At 43.0% G+C, this 26,083-nt stretch overlaps 1 protein-coding gene across 5 annotated transcripts in view; it reads right to left on the reverse strand.

Moving 5' to 3' along the window:
• Positions 5,301 to 26,083, reverse strand: part of DLC1 (DLC1 Rho GTPase activating protein) — a 433,712-nt gene continuing 412,929 nt past the window's right edge. For all 5 annotated transcript variants that reach the window (XM_005698779.3, XM_018041886.1, XM_005698780.3 and 2 more), the window contains 11 exons: positions 23,304 to 23,367; positions 20,324 to 21,732; positions 19,202 to 19,378; positions 16,582 to 16,741; positions 16,254 to 16,452; positions 14,409 to 14,622; positions 12,652 to 12,766; positions 10,808 to 11,026; positions 9,791 to 10,008; positions 8,880 to 9,053; positions 5,301 to 7,856 (listed from right to left, as the gene is read on the reverse strand). In XM_005698779.3, the coding sequence (XP_005698836.2) occupies positions 7,736 to 7,856; positions 8,880 to 9,053; positions 9,791 to 10,008; positions 10,808 to 11,026; positions 12,652 to 12,766; positions 14,409 to 14,622; positions 16,254 to 16,452; positions 16,582 to 16,741; positions 19,202 to 19,378; positions 20,324 to 21,732; positions 23,304 to 23,367 (3,070 nt within the window). In that variant the 3' untranslated portion in view covers positions 5,301 to 7,735. The remainder of the gene's footprint in view (positions 7,857 to 8,879; positions 9,054 to 9,790; positions 10,009 to 10,807; positions 11,027 to 12,651; positions 12,767 to 14,408; positions 14,623 to 16,253; positions 16,453 to 16,581; positions 16,742 to 19,201; positions 19,379 to 20,323; positions 21,733 to 23,303; positions 23,368 to 26,083) is intronic.

Consider the following 26,083-nt stretch of genomic DNA (forward strand, 5'->3'; position numbering starts at 1 on the left):
ACACCTTCACGAATATGTCAGTGGCACTTCATGGTATTCTTGGCTGGTGAAAAGGGCACCGTGATGAACTGCAGAAAATCACAGGATGGGGTTTCTGCAGATTAAGGGGCCTGTAAATAGCTATTTCCCTTGTATCCATGAAGCACTGCAAGACCCACCCAGGTCGGGTAGGTTGCAATCAGATGACACGTCAGATTTTTCTGCAGGTACAGATGGGGAGGAGCGGGTCTTCTGTCTCACGGGAGGCATCACTGGAGTCTTGGTACACCACAAATCACGTATTCAGTTTGCAAACAGAACTACAAATTCTCTAAACCATTAACCTAAAGCAAAACTTTTGCCTTATATTTAACTTTAGCCTACTTAATTTTTCCTTAAGCCTCTCAGTAATTGGATGACAGAATAATTTCTTGGGAACTTTGACTTAATGTTATTTTGCTATGGACTTCCCTTTTCTCTGCGTTCCTTCTGATTCCAGTGCTAAGATGACCTGAGTGAATTGGATCTTGCTATGAGAAATTCTCCCAAGTAAGATGGTCGGTGTTGCAAGAGGGCATCAGAGGGCAGACACACTGAAACCATACTCACAGAAAACTAGTCAATCTAATCACACTAGGACCACAGCCTTGTCTAACTCAATGAAACTAAGTCATGCCCGTGGGGCCACCCAAGTCGGGCGGGTCATGGTGGAGAGGTCTGACAGAATGTGGTCCACTGGAGAAGGGAATGGCAAACCACTTCAGTATTCTTGCCTTGAGAACCCCATGAACAGTATGAAAAGGCAAAATGATAGGATACTGAAAGAGGAACTCCCGAGGTCGGTAGGTGCCCAACATGCTGCTGGAGATCAGTGGAGAAATAACTCCAGAAAGAATGAAGGGATGGAGCCAAAGCAAAAACAATACCCAGCTGTGGATGTGACTGGTGATAGAAGCAAGGTCCCATGCTGTAAAGAGCAATATTGCATAGGAACCTGGAATGTCAGGTCCATGAGTCAAGGAAAATTGGAAGAGGTCAAACAAGAGATGGCAAGAGAGAACGTCAACATTCTAGGATTTAGCAAACTAAAATGGTCTGGAATGGGTGAGTTTAACTCAGATGACCATTATATCTACTACTGCGGGCAGGAATCCCTCAGAAGAAATGGAGTAGCCATCATGGTCAACAAAAGAGTCCGAAATGCAGTACTTGGAGGCAATCTCAAAAACAACAGAATGATCTCTGTTCGTTTCCATGGCAAACCATTCAATATCACGGTAATCCAAGTCTATGCCCCGACCAGTAGTAAAGCTGAAGAAGCTGAAGTTGAACAGTTCTATGAAGACCTACAAGACCTTCTAGAACTAACACCCCAAAAAGATGTCCTTTTCATTATAGGGGACTGGAATGCAAAAGTAGGAACTCAAGCAACACCTGGAAGTAACAGGCAAATTTGGCCTTGGAATGCAGAATGAAGCAGGGCAAAGACTAACAGAGTTTTGCCAAGAAAATGCACTGGTCATAGCAAACACCCTCTTCCAACAACACAAGAGAAGGCTCTACACATGGACATCACCAGATGGTCAACACCGAAATCAGATTGATTATATTCTTTGCAGCCAAAGATGGAGAAGCTCTATACAGTCAACAAAAACAAGACCAGGAGCTGACTGTGGCTCAGATCATGAACTCCTTATTACCAAATTCAGACTCAAATTGAAGAAAGTAGGGAAAACCGCTAGACCATTCAGGTATGACCTAAATCAAATCCCTTATGATTATACAGTGGAAGTGAGAAATAGATTTAAGGACCTAGATCTGATAGATAGAGTGCCTGATGAACTATGGAATGAGGTTCATGACATTGTACAGGGGACAGGGATCAAGACCATCCCCATGGAAAAGAAATGCAAAAAAGCAAAACAGCTGTCTGGGGAGGCCTTACAAATAGCTGTGAAAAGAAGAGAGGTGAAAAGCAAAGGAGAAAAGGAAAGATATAAGCATCTGAATGCAGAGTTCCAAAGAATAGCAAGAAGAGATAAGAAAGCCTTCCTCAGCAGTCAATGCAAAGAAATAGAGGAAAAGAACAGAATGGGAAAGACTAGAGATCTCTTCAAGAAAATTAGAGATACCAAGGGAACATTTCATGCAAAGATGGGCTTGGCAAAGGACAGAAATGGTCTGGACCTAACAGAAGCAGAAGATATTAAGAAGAGGTGGCAAGAATCCACAGAAGAACTGTACAAAAAAGATCTTCATGACCCGGATAATCACGATGGTGTGATCACTCATCTAGAGCAAGACATCCTGGAATGTGAAGTCAAGTGGGCCTTAGAAAGCATCACTACGAACAAAGCTAGTGGAGGTGATGGAATTCCAGTGGAGCTATTTCAAATCCTGAAAGATGATGCTGTGGAAGTGCTGCACTCAATATGCCAGCAAATCTGGAAAACTCAGCAGTGGCCACAGGACTGGAAAAGGTCAGTTTTCATTCCAATCCCAAAGAAAGGCAATGCAAAAGAATGCTCAAACTACCACACAATTGCACTCATCTCACATGCTAGTAAATGTTCAAAATTCTCCAGGCCAGGCTTCAGCAATATGTGAACTGTGAACTTCCTGACGTTCAAGCTGGTTTTAGAAAAGGCAGAGGAACCAGAGATCAAATTGCCAACATCCGCTGGATCATGGAAAAAGCAAGAGTTCCAGAAAAACATCTATTTCTGCTTTCTTGACTATGCCAAAGCCTTTGACTGTGTGGATCACAATAAACTGTGGAAAATTCTGAAAGAGATGGGAATACCAGACCACCTGACCTGCCTCTTGAGAAATCTGTATGCAGGTCAGGAAGCAACCGTTAGAACTGGACATGGAACAACAGACTGGTTCCAAATAGGGAAAGGAGTGCGTCAAGGCTGTATATTGTCACCCTGCTTATTTAACTTATATGCATAGTACATCATGAGAAACGTTAGACTGGAAGAAACACAAGCTGGGATCAATTTTGCCGGGAGAAATATCAATAACCTCAGATATGCAGATGACACCACCCTTATGGCAGAAAGTGAAAAGGAACTAAAAAGCCTCTTGAGGAAAGTGACAGTGGAGAGTGAAAAAGTTGGCTTAAAGCTCAACATTCAGAAAACTAAGATCATGGCATCCGGTCCCATTACTTCATGGGAAATAGATGGGGAAACAGCGGAAACAGTGTCAGACTTTATTTTCTTGGGCTCCAAAATCACTGCAGATGGTGATTTTAGCCATGAAATTGAAAGATGCTTACTCATTGGAAGAAAAGTTATGACCAACCTGGATAGCATATTCAAAAGCAGAGACATTACTTTGCCGACTAAGGTCCGTCTAGTCAAGGCTATGGTTTTTCCTGTGGTCATGTATGGATGTGAGAGTTGGACTGTGAAGAAGGCTGAGCACCGAAGAATTGATGCTTTTGAACTGTGGTGTTGGAGAAGACTCTTGAGAGTCCCTTGGACTGCAATGAGATCCAACCAGTCCATTCTGAAGGAGGTCAGCCTTGGGATTTCTTTGGAAGGAATGATGTTAAAGCTGAAACTCCAGTACTTTGGCCACCTCATGCAAAGAGTTGACTCATTGGAAAAGACTCTGATGCTGGGAGGGACTGGGGGCAGGAGGAGAAGGGCACGACAGAGGATGAGATGGCTGGATGGCACCACTGACTCGATGGACGTGAGTCTGAGTGAACTCCAGGTGTTGGTGATGGACAGGGAGGCCTGGCGTGCTGCGATTCATGGGGTCACAAAGAGTCGGACACGACTGAGCGACTGAACTGAACTGATGAGAAATTTGTCATTGGATTAAAGAAAGATCAGCAGATGGGAGATGGGCTGGGGTAGGATCAGTGAGGTGGAATTTCAACTCTTCCTTCAGGCTCTGAACACTTTAACCTGTGCCTTAGAAGGATAATACCTATGCTTCAAAGGGCGCGTGTGAGGATTGATTATGTGAAAAGTTGACAGAAGTGGCAGAAAGACCCATGAATGTTGGTCTATGGGTTTGTCTATGAGAACTTGAACAGAATTTGTATCTACTCTCGTGTGAAAACTGTATAAATCTTATGTTGAATCGGTTCACCGTGCTTTTCAGGTCTACTATATCCTTCTACTGCTCTGTATATTCATTCTATTAATTTTGGGGAGTTTGATATTGAAACTCCAACTAAAAATCTTAATTTACTACTTAAAATGATTGTATATATTATATTGTTGTATATATTTGTATATATATTGTATATATTATACACAAAGTAATATATAGTGGAACTATTTATAACCTTGTTCTGTATTTTCCAAGTCTCCTGGCTGTGTTATCATTCTTTCATAATTAAAAAAAATAAATGAAAATCTCACATACCTCCTTTGCCTCTCTTTCTGCATGCATACACACTCACATATACCCCTCTAACCAGTGGTGCTGGAAAAGCACCAGTTTGGATTATCTTTCCTGGCTTTTACTTTTTTACTTTTCCAAAATCTCAGCTGTTCCCCTTAGCCCTGCAGGCACCTTTCAAGAACTTTAATTCTTAAAATTAAGAATCCACTTAATTTTGTTAGAATCTCCCAAGTTACCCTATCTGTAAACTGGTGGGCAGGATGCTATGGGGTGTTATCATTTCTTTATTAGTGTCCGTGAGAACAGATTTTCAGGACTGCAGTATCTTCAGGTCTGAGCTCCATGTGGGTGAAATAAATAGGTGTTGGAATAACTGACTAAATGAGGTGACAAGGATAATGGGGGTGATGAAAGCAATCTGAATCTACCTTGGTGCCTGTGAGAGCATCTCTCCCACCGTGGTAACCACACTTAGCCTATGAGGAAGTCATGACTCCAGAGGCATTCAAACAGCTGAACTTTTGCTATTTCATGCCTGAGACATTTTGATTTTTCATTTTATATGGCTCTGAGGAAACCAGGACTGGAGGCAGAGGCAAATAAAGAAGGCTTTGGGCTGTGTGTGTGTCTTAAAAAAAAAAAAAAAATTCTATTGAGGTTGGTTTTTCCCCTTTACTACACCCATAGTATTTGTCAAGAGCAAATTTTAAGATCTGTATCACATTGTATTGGAGAAATGAGACTGGCTGAATTTCGAGCCCCAAAACTCTCTAATTTAGAATCCAGAGCATCTCTGTAGAGCATCTATGTCTTCTTCAGTTTGAACTTTGAGATTTCACTAGATGTAACAAGTTCCAGTCCCTCCCATCTCAAAATGGGCACGGAGGAGCCACAGTGACAGAGAGCATCCTAGATTCGATCCATTTTCAAACAACAGACACAAATTCAATCAATTCCATTTGGCAAATAATAAATTTATTAGGTGCCTACAAGTACAAAACACTGAAAGCTGCTGCAGGAGATTATAAAGACATATAGAAGAGCCCTGCTCTCAGAGAGCTTACAACCTAGGCATTTAGTCACAATTAGTAAGTTGGGGCAATATTACTGTAGGTGGTTTAAAGCGGACTTCTTGAAAATGTTCATATCCTTCACATTCTCCTCCGGTCAAATATGTAAGGAATCCTTTGAACAGGAAAGCGAACAGTGGGAAAGAGACCTTTTATGGAACGAATCCATGACCTTGGCTTTGCTTATGAGCATCTTTCAGTTGCTGTTGCTTATTCTTGTAACTTTCTCAGCATCGTTTCCTCGTGACCTTTGTTTGGAGAGCATCTCAGTGCTTCCTGAACCTTCACCAGGGTTTCCTGTTTGTGAGTGAGTGGCTCAGTTGCAGTTTGGCCTTGGAATGATTTGCAGTCTGATTTTTTCCTGAAGCAAATCTATATTTTCATTTCAGTTGATGCTAGGATGGTAAGCCTTGCCATCTGTGGTCTGAAGGGTGGTAGAGAGATGCAATACAATGGAAAGCAGGCCAGACGTTTCCCTTACTTTAAACATTTAATAGTGCACTTATTGATTATATTCTGTACAGATATAGAGCAAGTTATAAACCTCTTCTTTTATTTACTTTTTTTCACTTAGACTGTATTCATGTAAAGTGTATTTACATTAGCAAAAAAACAAAAAACAAACCAAAAAGCCTTGAGGTACAAAATCCAAAAGAATATCTGAGGTATAAATACAAGTATATTTTAAATAATAATTTTTATCATGCTTTATCTATGTTGGAAAGCACAGTGGACAGGTAGGTGTACATATTTCTTAATAGAATGGTATATACAACATACAATCTTACAAATCTGAAGGCCATTAAAATTGAATATACAAGTATATCTTCATGAGGAACACTAATATCCAAAATACTCAAATTAAACTCTGATCTGTCCCCCGCCCCTTAATTCTTCAAAGAACCTTTGAAATAACACTGACAATGGTAACTAAATTATAACAAAATTAAAATCCTTCTTACAACTCTCATTCATACATTATTCACTTTTGATCCATATAAAATAAATTTCACTAATACTGTCTTTTGAGCCAACCTTTACTATTACAGTAAAACCTGTATAAAGACCACCCTTCCAAAACCCTGCACTAGTGTATTTTTATTTGTTTTTACTGTGATTAGAACTTTCCATTACTACTAAAATCTATCCCAAGGGCTTCAGAAAAGAGAAGAAAAAGAAACATAGGAAAAACAAAACAAACCCTCTTTGCTGATAAGGACAAATCCAATTAATAAACATATGCAGCTTTAAAAAAATGCTGCTAATAACCATAATGACAACAAGCAACTTTTTGGTTGGGTTACATTTGCAAAGAGTTCCTTGGGACATAGTTTTCCTGTGTTCCCATACATAGTGCCTTTAAGAGTTTCTCCTAACACAGATATGCAAAGACTTTGCAGATACATAGAAAGTGTTGATACTTGATTCAGAAGCAGACAGAGTGGTCAGTTTTCACATCTCAACTTAAAAACCAAAAACAAAACAAAACTGCTTTGGTGCTAGCAAGGAAGAATTTCCATCCCTGAATTCACCTGTACTGGATAAAAACAACTTTGCTCCTTGCAATCAGATTTAGAGGCAAACTGCGTTAGAAAGGGGCTATCTGAGTAAATTACAATCACTTTTAAGGTAAAGAAGAGGTTGGTGGAAAAGATGTCTACTAATTCAGAAAAGAAAAGAAAAAAAGACATGGGTGGGTTGTCCAACACCCCAAAATAAAATAAATGGGTTCCCTTTCTGGACGATTCCTTGGGTAGTCAGATATTCCAGGTTAAACTGAACCTGGTGCATCAAAATCCTTCTTGGAGGTGTCTCAGTGTGCCAGACACTGCGGCCCAACTTACACATCTCTGCCATTCAACCAGCAACAAACACACATACACACACTCCTCTGTGCAAACCTTTCTTTGCTCTTCTCAGTGAGAAAACATGTCAAAGAGGACCACCTATTCCAGTGGATACACCCATCCCTCCACACACTGCAAAGAAAACGACAGGTACACGTACACAGACAGTGACATTGCAAGAAAATGAAGTCTCTTCATTATCTTCCCTAATGCAGTTAGAGTTTTGCTTCTCAGAAGCAATTCAAACAAGAATTTTTTTTTTTTTTTTGCACAGTCATATATTCCAGTCAAGGTCCATAATATAGACCTTACACAAACAGGAAGCAGCTTTAAAAAGGTATCAAATCGCTATAGTCAATTCCCACTCTCCAATTTGTAGTTTCGTTTCAGGATCAGACACTGAATCCAATCTTCCAAGAACTGGCAAGTGTTCTAGAAACAAACGCCCAGACAGTGGACACGCTTCAGGAATCACCTAGATTTGGTGTCTTTGGTTTCAGTGTTCTGATGACTGAAGGAGTCTCGGATCTTTACCACTTCAGCTGCACACAAATGTCCAAACGATTTCGTGTACCACTCTGGCATGTGGCCCCTACGGCAGACAGAAAGGAAACGCAAACAAATTATTCAAGTTGGAAAACCCTGAATCAGCCAAAGGGAGTTCTGAATACACTTGTATTTTTTGATGTGCAAATGTGCAAGTAAAGATCTCCCTTACTATTCCAAAGTAATCTCCTGACACCTTCATCACACTTATGGAACCAGAAGTTTCTCAAGGAACAACATACTGAGTGCAAATATGGGGTGAGACTGGGCTTCCCTGGTGGTTCAGACAGTAAAGAATCTGCTTGCAATGCAGGAGACCTGGGTTCGATCCCGGGGTTGGGAAAATCCCCAGCAGGAGGAAATGGCAACCCACTCCAGTATTCTTGCCTAGAGAATCCCACGGACAGAGGAGGCTGGAGGGCTACAGTCCATGGGGTCACAAAGAGTAGGACATGATCGAGCAACTAACACACAGAGACTGGGTATAACTATTCAGGAAAGCTCTGGCAAATCAAACAAAAACAGATAACAGATACTTGAAGTACGGCAATGTAAAGACTTCAAACAAGAACTGATTTAGCAGGAGAGCCACTTTGGAAAGTTTTCAGAGGTTGGTTTTTTTTTTCTTGTTGGTATTACTTCCTGCATTTTATTCATTTTTTGATAATAAATCACACTGATCTAAGACACAGAGCATAGGCCTAATTAATTACTAAAAGGGTATGTCATATTATTCAAATATCTTTGAATACAAAATAACACATATCGGCTTGGTGATTCAAACTCTCATTTCCTGTGGCTTTAAGCTCATGGCAGAACCACCGTATCTGCACTGCTTTAATACCAAATTCTCTAAAGGGTGGAAATTAGTAAGTGGTATCCAGAAGACCCAGAAATGTCAAGGAGTTACTTTATAAACACTACTCTTCATGGAGCATCCAAGATGCAAGGATGTATTCATTTAAGTCTTTTTTTTTTTTTTTTTGCATAGACAAAAAGTCTGAATCTACTTTATGCCCCTCACTCACGATGTCAAAAAAAAAAAAAAAAAATCAGCATCAGAACGTACCTTAAGTCTGCTCTGCACATGTAGGTGAGTTTGGATTTCCCTGACCCACAGGGTTCGATCAGATATCTGGCCAGGAGCACATTGACCCTCACTCCCACTACAGGGGCCCGGTCATGATCCACCGAGGTGAGTAAAAGGGCACAGGCTCCCTTGGGCAAATTAGTCCTCCATGTTCTGCAGAGACAAAACGAGAAGGGGAGTAAATGGGAAGTTCCTGGAAGCCAAGTTTAAAACGGGGCCTCACTCTTACAGGAGGGAGCTAAAAGGCAGGATAGGGGCACCCTGGTGACCCAGCCTGGGCAGAAAGCATCCTTGTGCAAGAACTCACGAATGGCTCACTCTGTACAGAGCCCCTTCTGCAGTGGGTATACAAGCTCACACAGTCAGTTCTTTGAAAGAGAACCAAACTGAAGTGAATTTGAAAACCCTTTTTATGTTTCACAAATGTACTAGAACGTGGACGTCCAAACTTACTCTGTTGGAGAAGTTCTGGACTAATGATGTGACATTTCCTCAAAGATTTTTGAAATTCTTCCTTCAATAATGTCTTCAGAGAATGTAGGAATTACATATAAATCAGCTTCAACCACAGCTCACTTGGGACCCAAATGTTATTTCCTGGCTGATGCATTCACTAGCTATTTCTGAGAAAATCTATCCTAAAGGGGAAAAAATAGCTACCACTGAGCACATTTGATGGACTGTGCCTCTCTCTCTGAGCTCAGTTCCAAGACTTCAAACCATTTTCAGGGATGGACACACTGCTGGCATAAATGCAGATGTTATCTTTCTTATCTGGAAGGGTTCAATGCTTTTATGGAAGCACATGTTCTATTTTAAGTAATTTTAATGTAACTTTCAGTGACATATAAGCTCATTCTTGCCACAATAATCAATCTGGAAGCTCTCACCTCAGAACGACATAGTCCCGAGCAGGATGGGGCGCCATACTGTTTTGGACATACTGGTAAATTTCAGTCTGGCTGTCCAGGATTTCAATCACTTTTGAATCCAACAAGTCTACATCCCAGAGGTGCTGCTCTTTCAGGAGGCGCTTTAAGATATCCTCGGGTGTTGCAGGGACTTCGATGGTTGCCCTCCAAAGCCTCAGAGGCGGTCCTTCACTCACCTGAGAAGAGGATGGACTTTTCAGTGCCGAGACAGTCCCTACACATCTAGGCTCTTAAGACAAGCTGCTAGCCGGGTACATGGACCTAAGGCTTACTTCTGACTTTAACAGGCTGCTGACCTCAAGTATATTCAAGATCAGAACAGAAAGCAGATAGGACTGCTGGCGTCACCTCTGATTTTATTTGTTTTCCTGGGACCCATATTAGGGTCAATGCAATGAAAGTAAGATTTGTTTGCACATCCAAGCCTGCATGGCCATCCGGACTGTGCTCAAGGTTTTTTTCTTCTCAAGGTGGTAGAGACAAGTCAACAAATACCTCCATGTGCATGGAAAGTCACACAGGATATCTCTGCCCTCAAGGGGCTTTCAAGTTAAACCAACCATCCCTGCCCCCAGCACTCCTTGCTTATTAGAGGGCCAGGAGAAGAGTGACTGAGAATGGAGATGGAGGAGAGCCTGAGGGGGTTCCAATCAAATGATGGAAACAGCCAGCTCCTCATAAAACGCCCGGAGGCCCAAGACCATTAGTAACGCATTCCAGGAAACTCTTGCTTGATTCTGCGGAGCCAGAGGATTTCACTAGGGAGCTTCCTCTGACATGAGTTCAATGAGCACCATCCCTCACTGAACTGGTTTCCACTCTTACCTCGGGGATAATGAATCACCTATCTGCCCAGCTCTAGAGGGAGGGCAACGGGTGACAGACCACCACTGTGTTGGCAAAAGGGTCTGGTCTCTAATGAATCCAAGTCCCAACCACCAGACTCAGATGGCCGACAATGAGGATACGACTTACCTTCTTATAGGAGAGCTCAGCCTGCTCAGATGTGGAGTAGCTGACCCAGCCTTTGAACTTCTCCTTGACCTCTTTAAACAGGCTGTCCACACAGTCTTGGAGGAAGTGTTGGTAGTCGGCTGAGTCATCATTACAAAGGCGTCCTAACGCTTCGAGGGTAAGGGGCTTTAGCTCCTGTTCGGTGTAGGAATTTCGACATCGGCTCATTTCCTCAGGAACCTGGGAGGGACACGAGAGACAAAAAGGATGTCTGTTGCCCATCGGTGGAAGTGGCAGGATCCTCAAGGCTGTGAAAGCAGTCTAATCCCCCTGCCTCGATCAGGTGAAGGGTGTCCCTGCTGACTTCACAAGGTATCACGAGGATGCCAGCAGAGCTACCTTCATAAAGGTACCTAGAAAGCTTATTCCTGTGTGAGGTCCTCCTCTTTAGGAAGAAGTTGGAGTAGAAGACAAAGTGACTAAACAAGGCCTATACTGATGAAGACACAGAATTTTTTTTTTTTTTGAAATTGAAGTATAGCTAATTGTTTTATATACTCCATTTAAAGTTATGATAAAATATTGGCTATATTCCCTGTGCTGTACAATATAGCTTGTGGTTTAACCCCTCAAACCACTATTTTGCTCTCTATACCCGTGAGTCTGTTTCTGTTTCACTGTATTCATTCTTTTGTCTTATTTTTTAGGTTCTACATATAAGTACATACTTGCTTTTCCCTGCCTGGCTTATTATACTAAGCATAATGCCCTCTAGGTCCATCCATGTTGTTGCAAATGGCAAAACTCAAAATTCCATTCTTGTTTTTTTTAATGGCAGAGTAGTATTTCATTTTATAGACATACACACAGACACATCCCACATATTCTTTAGTTCTTTATCCTTTCCTCTGACGGACACTTAGGTTTAGTGGTTTTTGTTTTTTTTCCCTTGGATATACACCTAGGCGTGGAATTGCTGGATTATAAGGTAGGTCTCGGAGGAGGCAATGGCACCCCACTCCAGTATTCTTGCCTGGAAAATCCCATGGACGGAGGAGCCTGGTGGGCTGCAGTTCATGGGGTTGCTAAGAGTCGGACACGACTGAGCAACTTCACTTTCACTTTTCACTTTCATGCATTGGAGAAGGAAATGGCAACCCACTCCTGTGTTCTTGCTTGGAGAATCACAGGGACGGGGGAGCCTGGTGGGCTGCCATCTATGGGGTCGCACAGAGTCAGACACGACTGAAGCGACTTAGCAACAGCAGCAGCAGCAAGGTAGTTCTATTTTTAATTTTTTGAGGAAAGGCCATACTGTTTCCCATAGTGGTTGCACCTCATACAGAATTTACTTCAGATAATTTATAGCTTTTGTTTTCTAAGTAAAGGGGTATGAAGGTTGGCAATTTCATGAAACATATTAACTCTACTGAGCTTATATATTATAAAATACATAAATAAGACATTCTCAGACTACATATATAATTTCCAGCTTGGAAAAGATCTTTTGGTTACAATGTGAACAAGTATGGAGCCCAAGATTTTGCCCCAATTACATTATCCTCAACAAATAACAACGGAGAAGGCAATGGTAACCCACTCCAGTACTCTTGCCTGGAAAATCCCATGGACAGAGGAGCCTGGTAGGCTGAAGTCCACGGGGTTGCTAAGAGTCGGACACGACTGAGCGACCACTTTCATGCATTGGAGAAGGAAATGGCAACCCACTCCAGTGTTGTCTGGAGAATCCCAGGGACGGGGGAGCCTGGTAGGCTGCCGTCTATGGGGTTGCACAGAATCGGACATGACTAAAGTGACTTAGCAGCAGCAGCAGCAACAAATAACAAAACTTTCCATCTCCCTACCTGGAAAAGCTTCTTGCACTCAGCAATCATATGGGCTAGCCCTTGAGTGGCAGCGAGATTCTCATTCAGATCTTTCTGATCTGGTTTGCCCAAACTCTGTTTTCTTTGCATTACCCTAGAGAGAGAAATGAGGGAGAGACAAGATTCAAATGTTTATATATTTTTAATTAATGTGTTATTCTAGGAAACCTAAAAGAGAGAAAAAGGCTATTTCACTGGAGCTTATTTGACATTAAATAGTTGAAGAGAGTTTTACTTTGGTCACTAAAATTTCTCAGTTGTATCAACAACATACAAAAAACATGAAAGAGACTGTCTCTGATGAAATCCAGGCTATTTAAAACCATCATGTTAGCGGCTTCCCTTGTGGTCCAGTGATTACATATCTAAGCTCCCAAAGCAGGGGGCATGGGTTCAATTCCTGGTCAAGGTAACTAAGATTCCCCCATACCATGTAGCCCATAAAAATAAAACCACCATGTTAAATAGGTTCCTATTGAAACAGAGAAGCTTCTAAGGTCTATACATGTGGGGTGGGGAGAAGGAAAGGCAGCTCTGACTGGTGGGTGGGTGGGAAGCACTGGTCATTGGGGTAAATAGGATCATTCTTTCCAGTTCAAAATTAAACAGGAGCCCCTCCTGTTGGTGAGAGAAAAGTCTATTGTTTCCTAGAGGTTTTGTCTTAATCTTATCTGATCTCTTTCTACTGCTCCCCTTTAGTTCTCTATCCCATTAAAGCAGGAATGCTCAGGTCAATGGTTAGAACTAGTTAATTAAGCATTGTATGTCTTTCGGAAGCAAAGCTAACTTCACCTAACACAACTAGGCCCCATCCCAACAGCTGAGAACTATCTGTCAAGTTCCTTTAGAGTTGAGGAAAAGGATCAGCAGGATGAATTTGGTAGAAAGGAGTTAATGATGCCTTTCCTATTTTATATAAAATATTTGTGAAAGTAAGAAGTTCCTCTGCCATTTTTTCCCCATCAGACAGAAGCAAGTTAGTTACTTAATGGACCTGCCCCGCAGTCCCCACTCATGTATAAAATAGACACTAACAGCAGCTTCACCTGCTTCAATTGTTAGGAGGATTAAAGTTGATAATGAAAGCCCAGGGTGTAGACCCTTGCTGGGGACAGAATACGGTGCTGAGCAAACATCAGCCTTAGTTATCTTCCAGATTCCTCGACTTCCACAGTCACTTCACCTTCTCTACATCTAAGGAGAAACCGCAACATTGGCTCGGCTGGGTTCTTAACTTCGAGGCTGAACACCATCCTTACTTATTTCACATCCAGCTCCTTTCACTCTCTGGCACAGGCCAGCAGCTCGGTTCTACTGAAGAAGCCAAGCCAGAATGGCTCTATTTATGCAGAAGCCAGGACTGTTTTTGAGGTCAGTAAACCCTCACGATTCTTTGTGGGTAGAAAGCATGATGACCACGTTACCAAGGGCACTGACAAAGGGTCAGGGGAAACCCTTGCCGTGGCAAAGCAGGAATGCAAACGTTTCTCAAAAGCGGGTTAAAACTAGATTGTCTAGGAGGCCACACGGCCAGGGCTGAGTAGGAAGGATGGGAGAAGCACAGGGGAGGAACGTGGGCTGCGAAAGAAGGAGGTCAAACTCCGTTTTGCTGGATTCAGGTACTAACACAACAAAAAAACAGGTGGACAGCCGTGCCAGGGCACGGAGGCTGCCGCGGGCTGAACAACGGGGCGTGTGCATCGTCACCGCGCGTGCGCAGCTCACTGGCCCCGTACCTTGGGGAGGAGTTCTCTCTCTTCAGAGTGTTGAGGTGGAAGAGAGAAGGCGCCAAGCACACGGCCAGGTTGGTGGGGGTCATCTGGTTCTCCTTGACGGCTGCAGTGACATCGCTTAGGAAGTAAAGGAGCGTTTGTAGGACCTCTCGGTTCTCGTCGGGCAGGAGCATGATGGCGGCCTTGATCGCCTGGAGACGCTGGTCCTTGGGCACATCTGCACGACACCAGCACTTCCCCCGTCAACCCAGTGATTTTCCATGTACGTTTGCAAGGAAACGTCCCAAAAGCAAATAACTGGCACCAAAGACCTCAGCCCAGCACTGAACAAGCACTTGCAGAAAGTGTACTTGAGGTTAATATGGAAGAGATTAGGGATTGCACCAACGTCACTACCCTCAAGTATTTCCTGCCTGTGGAGGAACTGAGAATTTTAAACACCCACCATGACAATATACTCCTAAATCCACCTCAGAGTTCAGCTCCAGATGATGTCTGCTGTTTTCTTTTAGTTTACAGAAATTTGGTTTCTTTCTTTTCTAAGTACTTTTTTTCAAAACTCCTAGTTTCCTCAATTACTGAACATTATAGGCTTATACTTTTGTTCAGTTTCAAGAAATTATTAAAGACACATACAAGAGTACAAAAACTGAGATTTTTTCACTTTGACTACAAAGTGTTCAGCATCTCCAAGGACTTTCCTAATTTTAACTGATCTGCTCATTCTTTAAATGAGGAAAGGAAGCTGCTAAAATATTCAATTTAAACAACAGATGTTTTTTATGTAGTAATTTAAGCTTTGGAAAGCCTACTGAGAGGCTAGTAGTAAAAATACATGCTTGAGAAATAAACCCATAAAAATATAAATAATATAACAATATAATATAATGTATATATATGTATAAACTAATAAAGCAGGTAGAAAATGCTAAACACAACTTTCAGGTCTCCTATGCTAGGCAAAATTTTTCTTTTGAAAGGCATGTGGTGGAAAATTCAAGTCACTCAAACGCAGCTCCATAGGACAAACTGATTAAACAGCTCCATGGTTACAATACATAACAAATACCTTGGTGGGGGAAATGTGACCTGTGTTTTCATAAAATCTGAAAGGATGAAACAAATAATGAAATAATCCAGACCAGCTCCATTTCTCATAAAATCAAGTCCCATGCGCCAATTCTAAAGACAATTCTAGCTCTGAGAGAAGCTGCTTTTAAATTACATTGCTGTAATACCACACTGAGCCAAGAAAAACACAAGGCTGTAAAAGCTATAATCCTGATCTTGATCATTAATTTAGACAACTGTTTGCTTTAAGCTTTGCTTAAAAGTGAGATGGGCATGGGGATTGTTTTCCCAACTATTTCTGGCAGAAGCTGAGATGCATAACAGAAAGATTATTTATTCATTTTACAGCAAGATAAAACACATGGACACCTGTGAAATTTTAAACACAACAGGCTTTGCTAGAGAGAAGTGAAGCAACTGAAATACCTATAGACAAGCCAGAGAGAGAGAGATCTTAGAATCTGCTCTTTTAAGTATGTTAGATTAACACTATTCTTGAAATGAATGAAAAAAAATGAGTTCTTAGATTTGAATGTAAAAATGTACAATTGCTTAGTAATCGGAGAATGATGACAAAGGAGTTTTTCTTGCACTACTCAACAGATGTACAGAAATCTGTTTTGCAAACAAGGCAAAAAAGAAACAAAACAAAAACTGATGACCTGTCTCTAAGAGGTCACGATGTGGGTCCAAAAGAATGGCATCAAAGGAGCTACAGGTTTTGGCTGACCCCACTTTCCCCCACCGCCAACCATGTCAAGGTCAAAGAATACTCACATTGGTATATCTGCAGAAAGGTTTCTGAGAGTTTGTTTGTCATCAGTGGCTCAGGCAGATCTCGAAAATACTGCTTCAACATGTCTGCCACATCATAAGCAGACTGTCCCTCATAGTTGACACAATCTATGGTGCTTTCATTCATCTGGCGCAGAGCCTGAATCCGGGATTTGACACCCGATTTTCTGAAGAGGCCAACCTTTGTTGGAAAAACAAAACAAAATGTAAAGTGTCAAGAGGGAAGCAACATTTTCACTACAGAACTAGAAAATGATGCATGCACCTGAGCTCCCATGATTAAGTGGGACCTGCAGACATCGGCTCTCACCTGATCCAAACAATGGTTGCGGAGGTAGCGCATGGCCTGCTGGATGCTCTGGGGGAGGGGCTGTCCTGTGCGCTGAACGTTGACTGTCAGAGGGACCCCAAATACATTCCGGTCCTTGTAGTCTGGAACCTTGATCCTTTTCATGAACTTGGGCACAGCCCTATTGAGAAAATATTGGAGTCGGGAGGATACATTGACTCGTCTTCTGTACATTTTGCCCACCTCTGCAGGTAAACCATGTGGGTTCTAGATCTGTGCTAATAAGGTGGCTATTTAAATTTAAATTAAACAAAATTACAAATTCAGTTCCTTAGTCATATCAGCCACATTTTAAGTGCTCAATAGCCATTTGTGGCTGGTAGCTACTTCTGGATGGTGGAAATATGGAACATTCCTACCATTACAGAAAATCCCACTGGACAGTGCTGTTCTAGATTTTCTAACAGTTGGGGCCATGAGGCCCAATAACATTTGCTCAGCTGGGGATTCTCCCTCCACTGCTAGCTCTGAGAATGGGGCCTATATTCTTAAGGGAGAACATGGGCTTCCTTCCAAAGTGGCGGCACAGGAAGGAACGAGAGGAGAAAGCTATAGTCAAGACCCTAAGTAGGCACTTCATTTGTCTTGAAAATGGATGAGAATCATTTCTAAGCTCTTGATGAGATCCCAAAGTATTTAGGGTGAAAAAAAAGATCAGAATAAAAAAAAAAAAGAACAGCAAATGCATGATGTTGGTCCCACATAATGAGAACCAACTCCAGAGCTCAATGTAGGGTGCGGGGTGGGGGTGGGGGAGGAAGGCAAGCGAATGACCTGAAGTCAAAATAAATTCTCCTGCTGATGACCTGAGAGAACACATCTTTAGCTTTCTAAAGGAAGACAGAGGAGAACAATGAGGGTTTTGTGAGCCTACCCCAGGCTCCCTGGAGTCCTGACACCAGGTCCAGCCTGAGCAGTGTGTGCAACAGCAGGAAACCGCTGTCATGTATTTAATGCTGTCAAGCAGAAATTCCAGCTCTACAAATGACCTCTCTGAGTGGGACAAGGAAGGGCAAAGCTGAACAGGAAAAGAACTTTGTGTAGAATTTCTCCTTACTCCATGGATCCCACAGCATGAGGCTTTAACAATTGGTTTTGACTCACAGGAAAAACTGACCAGAACTCAAGAAATATTCTGGACTTTCAGATTCTTGAGGGTTTGGTGGTGAGGGGGGGTGGTGGGCCACTCAGAACCGAGAATGTGAAACATGCAGTTTTAAATAGCCAGCAGGGAAACTCTGGCTCGAAGCACAGAGGAACCCTGCGGAAGGCAGACTGCCTTGACTTCAGACTGCTAAACCCACAGCCACGGTGTGTTTCTGTTTATAGCTCTAGGAAAGGTAAAACTGAAGCGCAGGGCCAAATCCGTATTTCCATACAGTGAAGTATATGGATCGCGGCTGTAAGTATGCATAATACTCGCTTTGTCGGGGGAGAAAAGCCCAGCGGCGGAATGTACAAGGAACACATTACGATCTCCACCGAGAATCTGAAGCATGTGGGGGATAAACCAGTCAATACTTATTTCTGTCATTCAGAACAAACAACTTCTGTATTTAGCAGGGCTCACATAATAACAGCCTTTGAACAGGAGATGCTTTGATGCTGAAGTTAACCTCACTACGAGTCCCAAGGAGGGGAGGAGCTGGGGAGAGAAGTTACGTTGCTACATTGATTCTGGTTTTGCTATCAAGTGCTACTCATGAAATGGACTGAGTCTCCATTTTACAAAGAACTAAAATTGTGCAAGTGGATAATGAACACTTAGATTAGTGAAAAGACTGAAGGAAACCCAGCTGATACTGCAAAATGCGCTGGGACATCAATGTAGAGGCATTTGTCTGCTCTGCACTCAGTAGGAAAAATAGGCACATAATGGCTCCTGTCCATGACCTATTCAGCCCAGCAGTCTACATCTCACAGTATACACACCAAGGGCAGTACTTTTCGAGAGTGTGGACAGTTCAATAAATTTTATTTTCGTACATTATTTTTGTTTATAATATATTAGCATGGTAAATTCCTTTATTTTTCGCTGCTCAAGAATCTTTGTTGGAAAAAACATAACCTGAACTCTTTAGCCCAGGTAGATTTTTGCAGATACTTCTATCAATCAAAAATGATTTCTAAAAAAACGTGCATGAAGCACTGTACATCAAGCATTTCAAAGTTGCTCTATGGATAGGATGCTCTAGCATAGGATGCTCTAACAACCTGTGATCTAAAATTTTCTTCCCTTCCTTCCAAAACATGATCTAATTCTGTACATGTATTTGCCTGTAGTAGGCTATTCCTACCACTGGGAAGGAAGAGCCTGGACAATGTGGTAGAAGAGTAAAGAAGTCTCACCCTATCAACTGGCACTTTGTCACTCCTAGTGCTGAAAACTCAACCAAGCCTGATGGAAATTCTCTAAAGCTATACCAGCTTAAGCAGTATTGCGCCTGGACTCAAGAATGCAGACACAGCGTCGGGATGATGAACTAAAGATACAGGATCCACCTGTTACACCCTCAGTGCTGGGACAGCGCTGGTTGAAAATGTTTTCAAATATGGTTCACCGGGCAGTTTAAACCCTTACCAGCTAAAGCCATGCTTATTAGAAGGCGTGTATTTCTCCAGCAGGGCAGTTAACTTCAAGAGGGAGTACTTCTGCAGCAGGTTCATCTGGGCCACAGACTGGCAGTTAATCTGCAGTGACACGGAGTTTAGGCTTGGCCGATGAGAGCTCTGGAAGCTGTGCCATCTTAGCCTGTGCCTGCGAGAGAAGGGGGTGGAATGTTAGTACGAAAGGTTTTTAATGGGTTGACGCACAGTCAGCAGTGGGTCACTCACTGGCCTCTGATCTTAGGAACTGAGAAGATTCGATTTCCATTCCAGTCTATTTTACTTTGTCCTGTGGTAAAATACATACATAAATAAAATTTACTCCTTTTACCACTTTTAGTATACAGTTAAGTTCCCTGGTGGCTCAGCTGGTGAAGAATCCGCCTGCAAGGTGGGAGGCCTGGGTTCGATCCTTGGGTTGGGAAGATCCCCTGGAGAAGGAAACAGCTACCCACTCCAGTATTCTGGGCTGGAGAATTCCATGGGCTGTATAGTCCATAGGGCTGCAAAGAGTCAGACACGACTGAGTGGCTTTCACTCAGTCAAGTACATGAAGCATTAAATATATCCATAGTGTTGGAGTTCCCTGGTGGCTCAGTGGTAAAGAATCTGCCTGCCAAGCAGGAGACGTGGCTTCAATCCCTGTGGTAGGGAAGATCCCCTGGAGGAGGAAATGGCAACCCACTCCAGTATTCTTGCCTGGGAAATCCCATGGAGAGAGGAGCCTGGTGGGCTACAGTCCATGGGGTCACAAAGAATTGGACACGACTGAAGTGACTGAGCAACGATGACGACAAAGTGTTGCACAATCAACCAACCCTGCTATCCATTCACAGAACTGACTTCTTGACGACAAACTGTTGCACAATCAACCAACCCCGCTATCCATTCACAGAACTGACTTCTTCCCAAATTCTGGTACCCAGTGAACAATGTTCATTAATTTTTTAGGATGATAGGATTTTCCCATCTAGCACTTTCCTTAGGAATTTCATGGCTATAAATGGTTCAATCCCATGTTCCCTACACAGCAAGCAGAAGCAGCCCCTTTCTGATCACCTGCCTCTCACACCCACCAGGTAAGAATAACTCTTACCTGTTGGACCTGGTCAGGGAGGCCCCGACCCCAGAATCCCTCCTTTCCGGGATGTCAGAGGGCTCCTCAGGTTCATTCAGTGAGTTGCCTGTGCTGTCCAGGTCACTGGGGGTGGCTCGGTCATTGTCCACATCCAGGTGTATCTGCTTGGGAGAGGACGGGCATGGTGAGACCGAGTCCAAGGCCGAGTCGGAGTCTCCCTCATCGGAAAACTTCTCCGACCACTGGTTGACTATCCTCTGCATCCCCTTCACGTGGTAGAGAATGTCGTCCAGCTCAGGGAAGATGTCCTCGTTCTCCAGATCGGCCAGGTCACCCGAACTGGAATAGAGGATGGAGCCCGGCACGTTGTCGTAGATACTCAGGCGGCTGCTCACAGAGCTTGAGGAGTTACGCCTCTTAAGTTCCTTGGGGCTGCTGTTTTCTCTCCTCAGGCTGATGTGGCCGGGGCCGTGGAAGCTCCCGGTCCTCCAGTTCACAGAGCTGTTATTCCCTGAGGGAGAGAAACTGCCATTGGAAAGGGCTTTCGGGAAGGTGCCGGGCTTGTGATCTTCTGGGATATAGAACACTGTGTCCTCTGGGTAGCTCTCCCGGTTTTTACAGTTCTGCTCCATGATGTTGTTGAACGTGGACTGATTGAAGGGATCGAAGCCCTCCAAGTACATGCCTCCCCGCTTGTTGCAGGCACTGAGGCTCCGGGTCCTGGTGACGGGACTGGGCGTGCTCACGTTGCTGCTGGTCTCAGACTGGCTGCTGCTGCTGCTGGTCTGCGTGGAGCTGGATATGCTCCTCTTCCGTACCATGGGGACGTTGATGTGGTTGCCGTTGAGAGCGGAGATCTCCACGCAGTTCAGCTGCTTCAGTTTCTCCTCGTCTACCCCCTCCTGTAGGATGGGCCCGCTGATGATCAGACCCAGCTTGGAAGGCGCCTTGTGCTTGCTGTGGTGGGAGCCCTTGAGCTTTAAGCTCTCCATGCGCTTCAGCAGGCTGTGCGTCTTGGACTTGGCAGTCTTCTCATGGCCCTTCATGCTGAAGCTGAAGCTGGACAGTTCCTTGGGAGAGGGCAGGCTGCAGAAGGAGTCATCGTTGCCTACAAAGGTGCCGGAGGAGCAGACGCTGAGGACGGAGTTAGTCCGGGCTGGGGTCGCCTCCCCGCGCTGGGGTGCATGGGTGGTGAGGCTGCCTGTGCTGTGGACAGAAGCCACCTCCTGGTGATCGCTGAGGTCCGTCAGCATGTTTTCATGGCTCGGGGCACTCTTCAGGTGGACAGTGTCCGGGGACCCAGGGATGGGGTCCTGCTTTGGAGAAAAGACGTCGAACTCTTCAAGCCGGGACCACCTCTTGCTGTCCCTCTGGAAAGTCCATTTGCCACTTATTGCACAAGGCTCGTCCTCGTCGGAATCTTCGCTCTGCAAAGACAGAAGGGAACCATTCGTCCCCTGAAACCAGCAGTTAGCACGGGGCAGGGTGTGCCCTGAGGCCCGGGGCCAGGAGACTGACCATAATGCCATTCGTGTCAATACCCGCCCTTACAGTTTTATTATTATCTTTTAAAATAACCAAGATGAATGTAAGCATTTCACAGGAAAAAGCCTGAGCAAGCGTTTCAAGCTAAAGAAGAGTCATTTTATGGAAACTCTGGGATCTATAGGCTGCTCTTAAAGAGCTCACAGAGGAAACCTCTGAGATCTGTGAAAATTCCAGGCATGTAAAATATTTTGAACTGGAATCAGCAATGGGTAGGACTCCCTCTGGTCTGCCTCCAGTTTTGCTGTCCGTTGATAGTATGTGTTTATATTCTGTTTTGCAACTAAAATGGTGGTTCTCGAACACTCTCATCTCAGCCTCTTCCCTGTTCCTTTTCATTCCTCTCCCACCAACACAGGAACCAGAGTTAGTGCCACGAAAGTCCTATGGCGTTTCAAACTCAGGCATGCTCCAGGCCATTTAATAAGGCCACACGAATACCCAGTTCTGCTGGCATGTAACATGCGCACACCCGCAGAACATCTCTGCTGGTGATGCCCAACTTATAGACGGGACCCAGGGTTACACCGCGACAGACTATTGCATCTGAGCCCCTTGACGGGATATCAAGAGGCGCAGTTCAGTGACGCATGTGGAGTGTCTCCCGTGAGCAGGGCCCCCCGGGACAGCGGGTGGAGAGCACTGAACGCTGACGTGCAGGCTCCTCTCCACAGCTCCTCACAGCGTGAGGTGGGGTTCCCGCTCATTCGTTTAAAAGGTTTAACTCCCCCAGGAAGGCAACTTGGCGCAGGTTAGATAATTAAAATCGGTACTCTGACAGTGAAAAATCTGTTCTTTGACCAAACTCACTTCTGTTTACTCTAATTTGTGGCATTCACTCCCACCACTACACCCACCTCTTCTCCTAAGATCTCATAAGACATCCTCACATTTCAAACACAGGAGAAAATACCATCCGAATCAGTTACGTGCCGGCATTTCACTAGAATGTGTGGGATTTCCAGCCTCCCTCTTTCTCCTCTAATTCCTTTTCTCCCTTCAAAGCTCTAGTCTTCCATATCCCACCAGCTAGCCTTCCCTGCCATCTCTACAGCTTCAAAACACAGGTACTCTCACATATGGGAAGACAGAGTTCCCAAGAACTTCAATTGCAATTTTTGCAGGGAGGCAATGCAAAATGCACCAGAATTCCTTAAGCCTCATCCCTTTAATATGTTGCAGGCATTGAGTTAATGAGGTAAAATCACAGAAAATCTGTTCAGATCAAAAATAGCAGGCAAGACACAGGGTATTGGCTAGCTGCAGCTATTGGTTTCAATTACATAAGGCTACACAGTTTTTGGTAAACCTGTCTGGATTATAACATTTAAAATGTAGGTATTTTTAGAACAAGGAAGTAAGAATTTGTGAAACAAAATCTATCACAAAACACATAATCCAGTTTTTCATCTTCTCCTTTGCTCCTACTCTATGATACATTTTATATACTCACTCTTTTCCGATGAGGACTGATTTCCAGCTTCATCACCGCACATTTATTTAAAGTATTTAGACGCCTACAGTGCAAAGAAATAACATTAGCAAAGACAGGAAACCAAGGAGGGGTGGATAAATATTTTTTCCAAACAGTTGACGTGTTTTGAGTTTCTTTAAATCCATTAATTAAGAAGAGTATCCGAAACTTCTTTAAAAAGTGAAGTTTAAAAATATTTTTATATTTCACAAGTTTTTTTCATTTACATTAAATATTACTATTTTACAGTGAAATGGCACACTGCAGTGGTTCTGTAAAATGCCTCTTATTCTTCACAGAACAAACAACCCTCATTTGAAGACATGTATTCTTCCAATAGCCCCTAAGTTGAGCCATTAAGTATTTCTACCCAGTGCCAAGAAGTAAAAGCCAGTGGTCTCCTTTCACAGAAGCAGGAACATGAACAAGTAACCAAGCTGAGCTGTTGGCGAATAAAGTGTTTGCTGTTGTAATGTATTCTATCTCAAATCAAAGTTCAAATGTAAAAATTTAGTTATCTCTGACAAATGATAAACAAATGATAGGTAGTCTGTTAAAAAATTTAGTGAGCTCTGTACAGAAAGGAGATTTGAACTCTCTTTACTACTTAATTCTTTTTTCAGCTTCCTGTATAGGACAGGAAAATGCATTGGTACAGTCGTAGCAATAGTGCAAATGATTAATTTAAAAAACTGTATACTTCAAAGGTCAACATCTTTAAAAATTCAAAAAATAAGCGTTTGAGTCAGATTCTTCTTTGGAACAGGAGTCAAATTTTTTACTCTGAATGCCTTTTTTTTTTTTTTTTAATCCTGCCCAAGAGTGATAATTTAAAATTAGGAAAGTAATTTAGCTTCATTGAAAATGAAGTACTTAAAACAAAGCAAAACTCCACCTCACCGGGAAATAATGAAATAGCTCAAAGAAAGAAACCCTTTACAGACGCAGGAATAAATGGCATGTAAAACTGAATGACAGCTTTTCAGGCCCCACATCTTCCTAACATCTTCCAGATGACCATCACTTAGTTGTCTTCAAATGGATCCTTAACATAGCTGCTGTCCACCATCAGTTAAGATTGCAGTTCTTCCTATTTCAGAGGACAAGCACATTTCATGCACACAAGTTCAAACTGATTCTGAGCCCTCTTCAAGGCTCTATCGTTCTGATCCTGTCCTTGCAGCTTGTCTAATAACTTGGATAAAGGAGGGTAGAAAGTATTTTTGCCTGCTGATAAGACTGCCTTTGATTTCATAGATTATGTGGTAGCCTGCTTATAGGATAAACAAAGATAATCCTAAACAGAGCACCTATGCTCAGGAAAAGTCTTTCTGATAATGGGAACGGAAAGAAAACAAATAACTTAGAAAAAACAAAAAGTCCACAGACATTAAAACGAGTGGATATAAAGTCCCTTTCAAAGGGGCATCCATTACTTCAATGACTTGTATCCACAGTGTTTTAGTTCTCAAATGTTTTTAAGATGTAAAGAATCCAGGATGGTTACAGTCTTAGGTCTGGGTTTCATTAATCAAACCTGAAATCAAATACCCACTTGACTTCATTTGGGCTTTAATGGTCGAGTGGTGTTTATAATCAAGTTTACTAGGCATGGATGCCTCTGGGGGTGGGGGAGGGACTTACTTCACAAGCTGCAGATTTGTGTCAAACAGAAAAAAGGTCATTTTTGTAAAGGTCAGTGTTATCTTTTTCTCTAGGTAGCACCAAGCTAATGGAGCTTCAAAACTGAAGCCCCGGAGTTATTCCTTAAGTTTTTATGGAATTCACGTGTCCCCTAGACACCTCCAAAGTGAGGGTACTGAGGTGAAGTAGCAGTTGGGGATGCATTCTGGGTCAGGCATTGTGCCTGGAGCCTCACGTGTATTATTTCGTCTTGATAGAGACACTGCTATTTATTTTCAATGTCTAGATGAGGAAATGAGGCTAGGAGTGGACACAAACCTGGTCCAAGGCTACAGGACTAAAGCACGGTGACTCTGGCCCTGAGAAGCAGTCTCTTCCGCGTTCCTTTCTAAAATAAATGTTAATCAGGATAACATATGGGAGCAGCTTCTACCCTAAGTATGACTCCTCCAGTGAATGGCAGAACATTGGTATCTCACACTGTCTGTCCGGAAGCCCAGGGGTCCTTTCTGGACCCCAGGGTCCCTGCTGGCTCAGCTCCTCAGGAATGTGTCAGTCTTATCTGCTGGGCAACTTGCACTCTGCTCAGAGGGGGAGGGAGCACGGAGTGAGCCATCAGAGGTTCAAGAGCTTTGCTGGAGGAGCTGCAAGCACCCTGATAAAACCATGGCAGGCGTGGTCCTGGGCCTCACGTAGTCAAAGTGAAAACAGGGAAAGCAGAAGAGAAGTGAGAAAGGAAAAAGGAACGTATACCTGTGGCCTGATAGATGGCAGAAACCATCACAATACTGTAAAGTAATTATCCTCCAAAGAAAAAAAATAAGCAATTTTTTAAAAAAGAGAATACAACATCAAAAAAAAAAAAAAAAAAAAAACAACCCATGAACATCGTTCCCCCATTTCTCTCTAAGAATATACCCCCCAAAGAATAAATACTAGCCAGGTGTCAAGAACATCCATGAATGGCTTACCAGTTTTATTCTATTTTGAGATGCTGAAGGTGAAATGAAAGGTTCAAAGAAATGTATTTCCAAGATGCTGTTATTATTTGGCACTAAAAGGATAATGTTGAGTTTCCTAAGAAATATACTATTTAAAAGTATTAAAAAAAAGAA

Source organism: Capra hircus, chromosome 27, assembly GCF_001704415.2.
Source record: "Capra hircus breed San Clemente chromosome 27, ASM170441v1, whole genome shotgun sequence".
NCBI lineage: Eukaryota > Metazoa > Chordata > Mammalia > Artiodactyla > Bovidae > Capra > Capra hircus.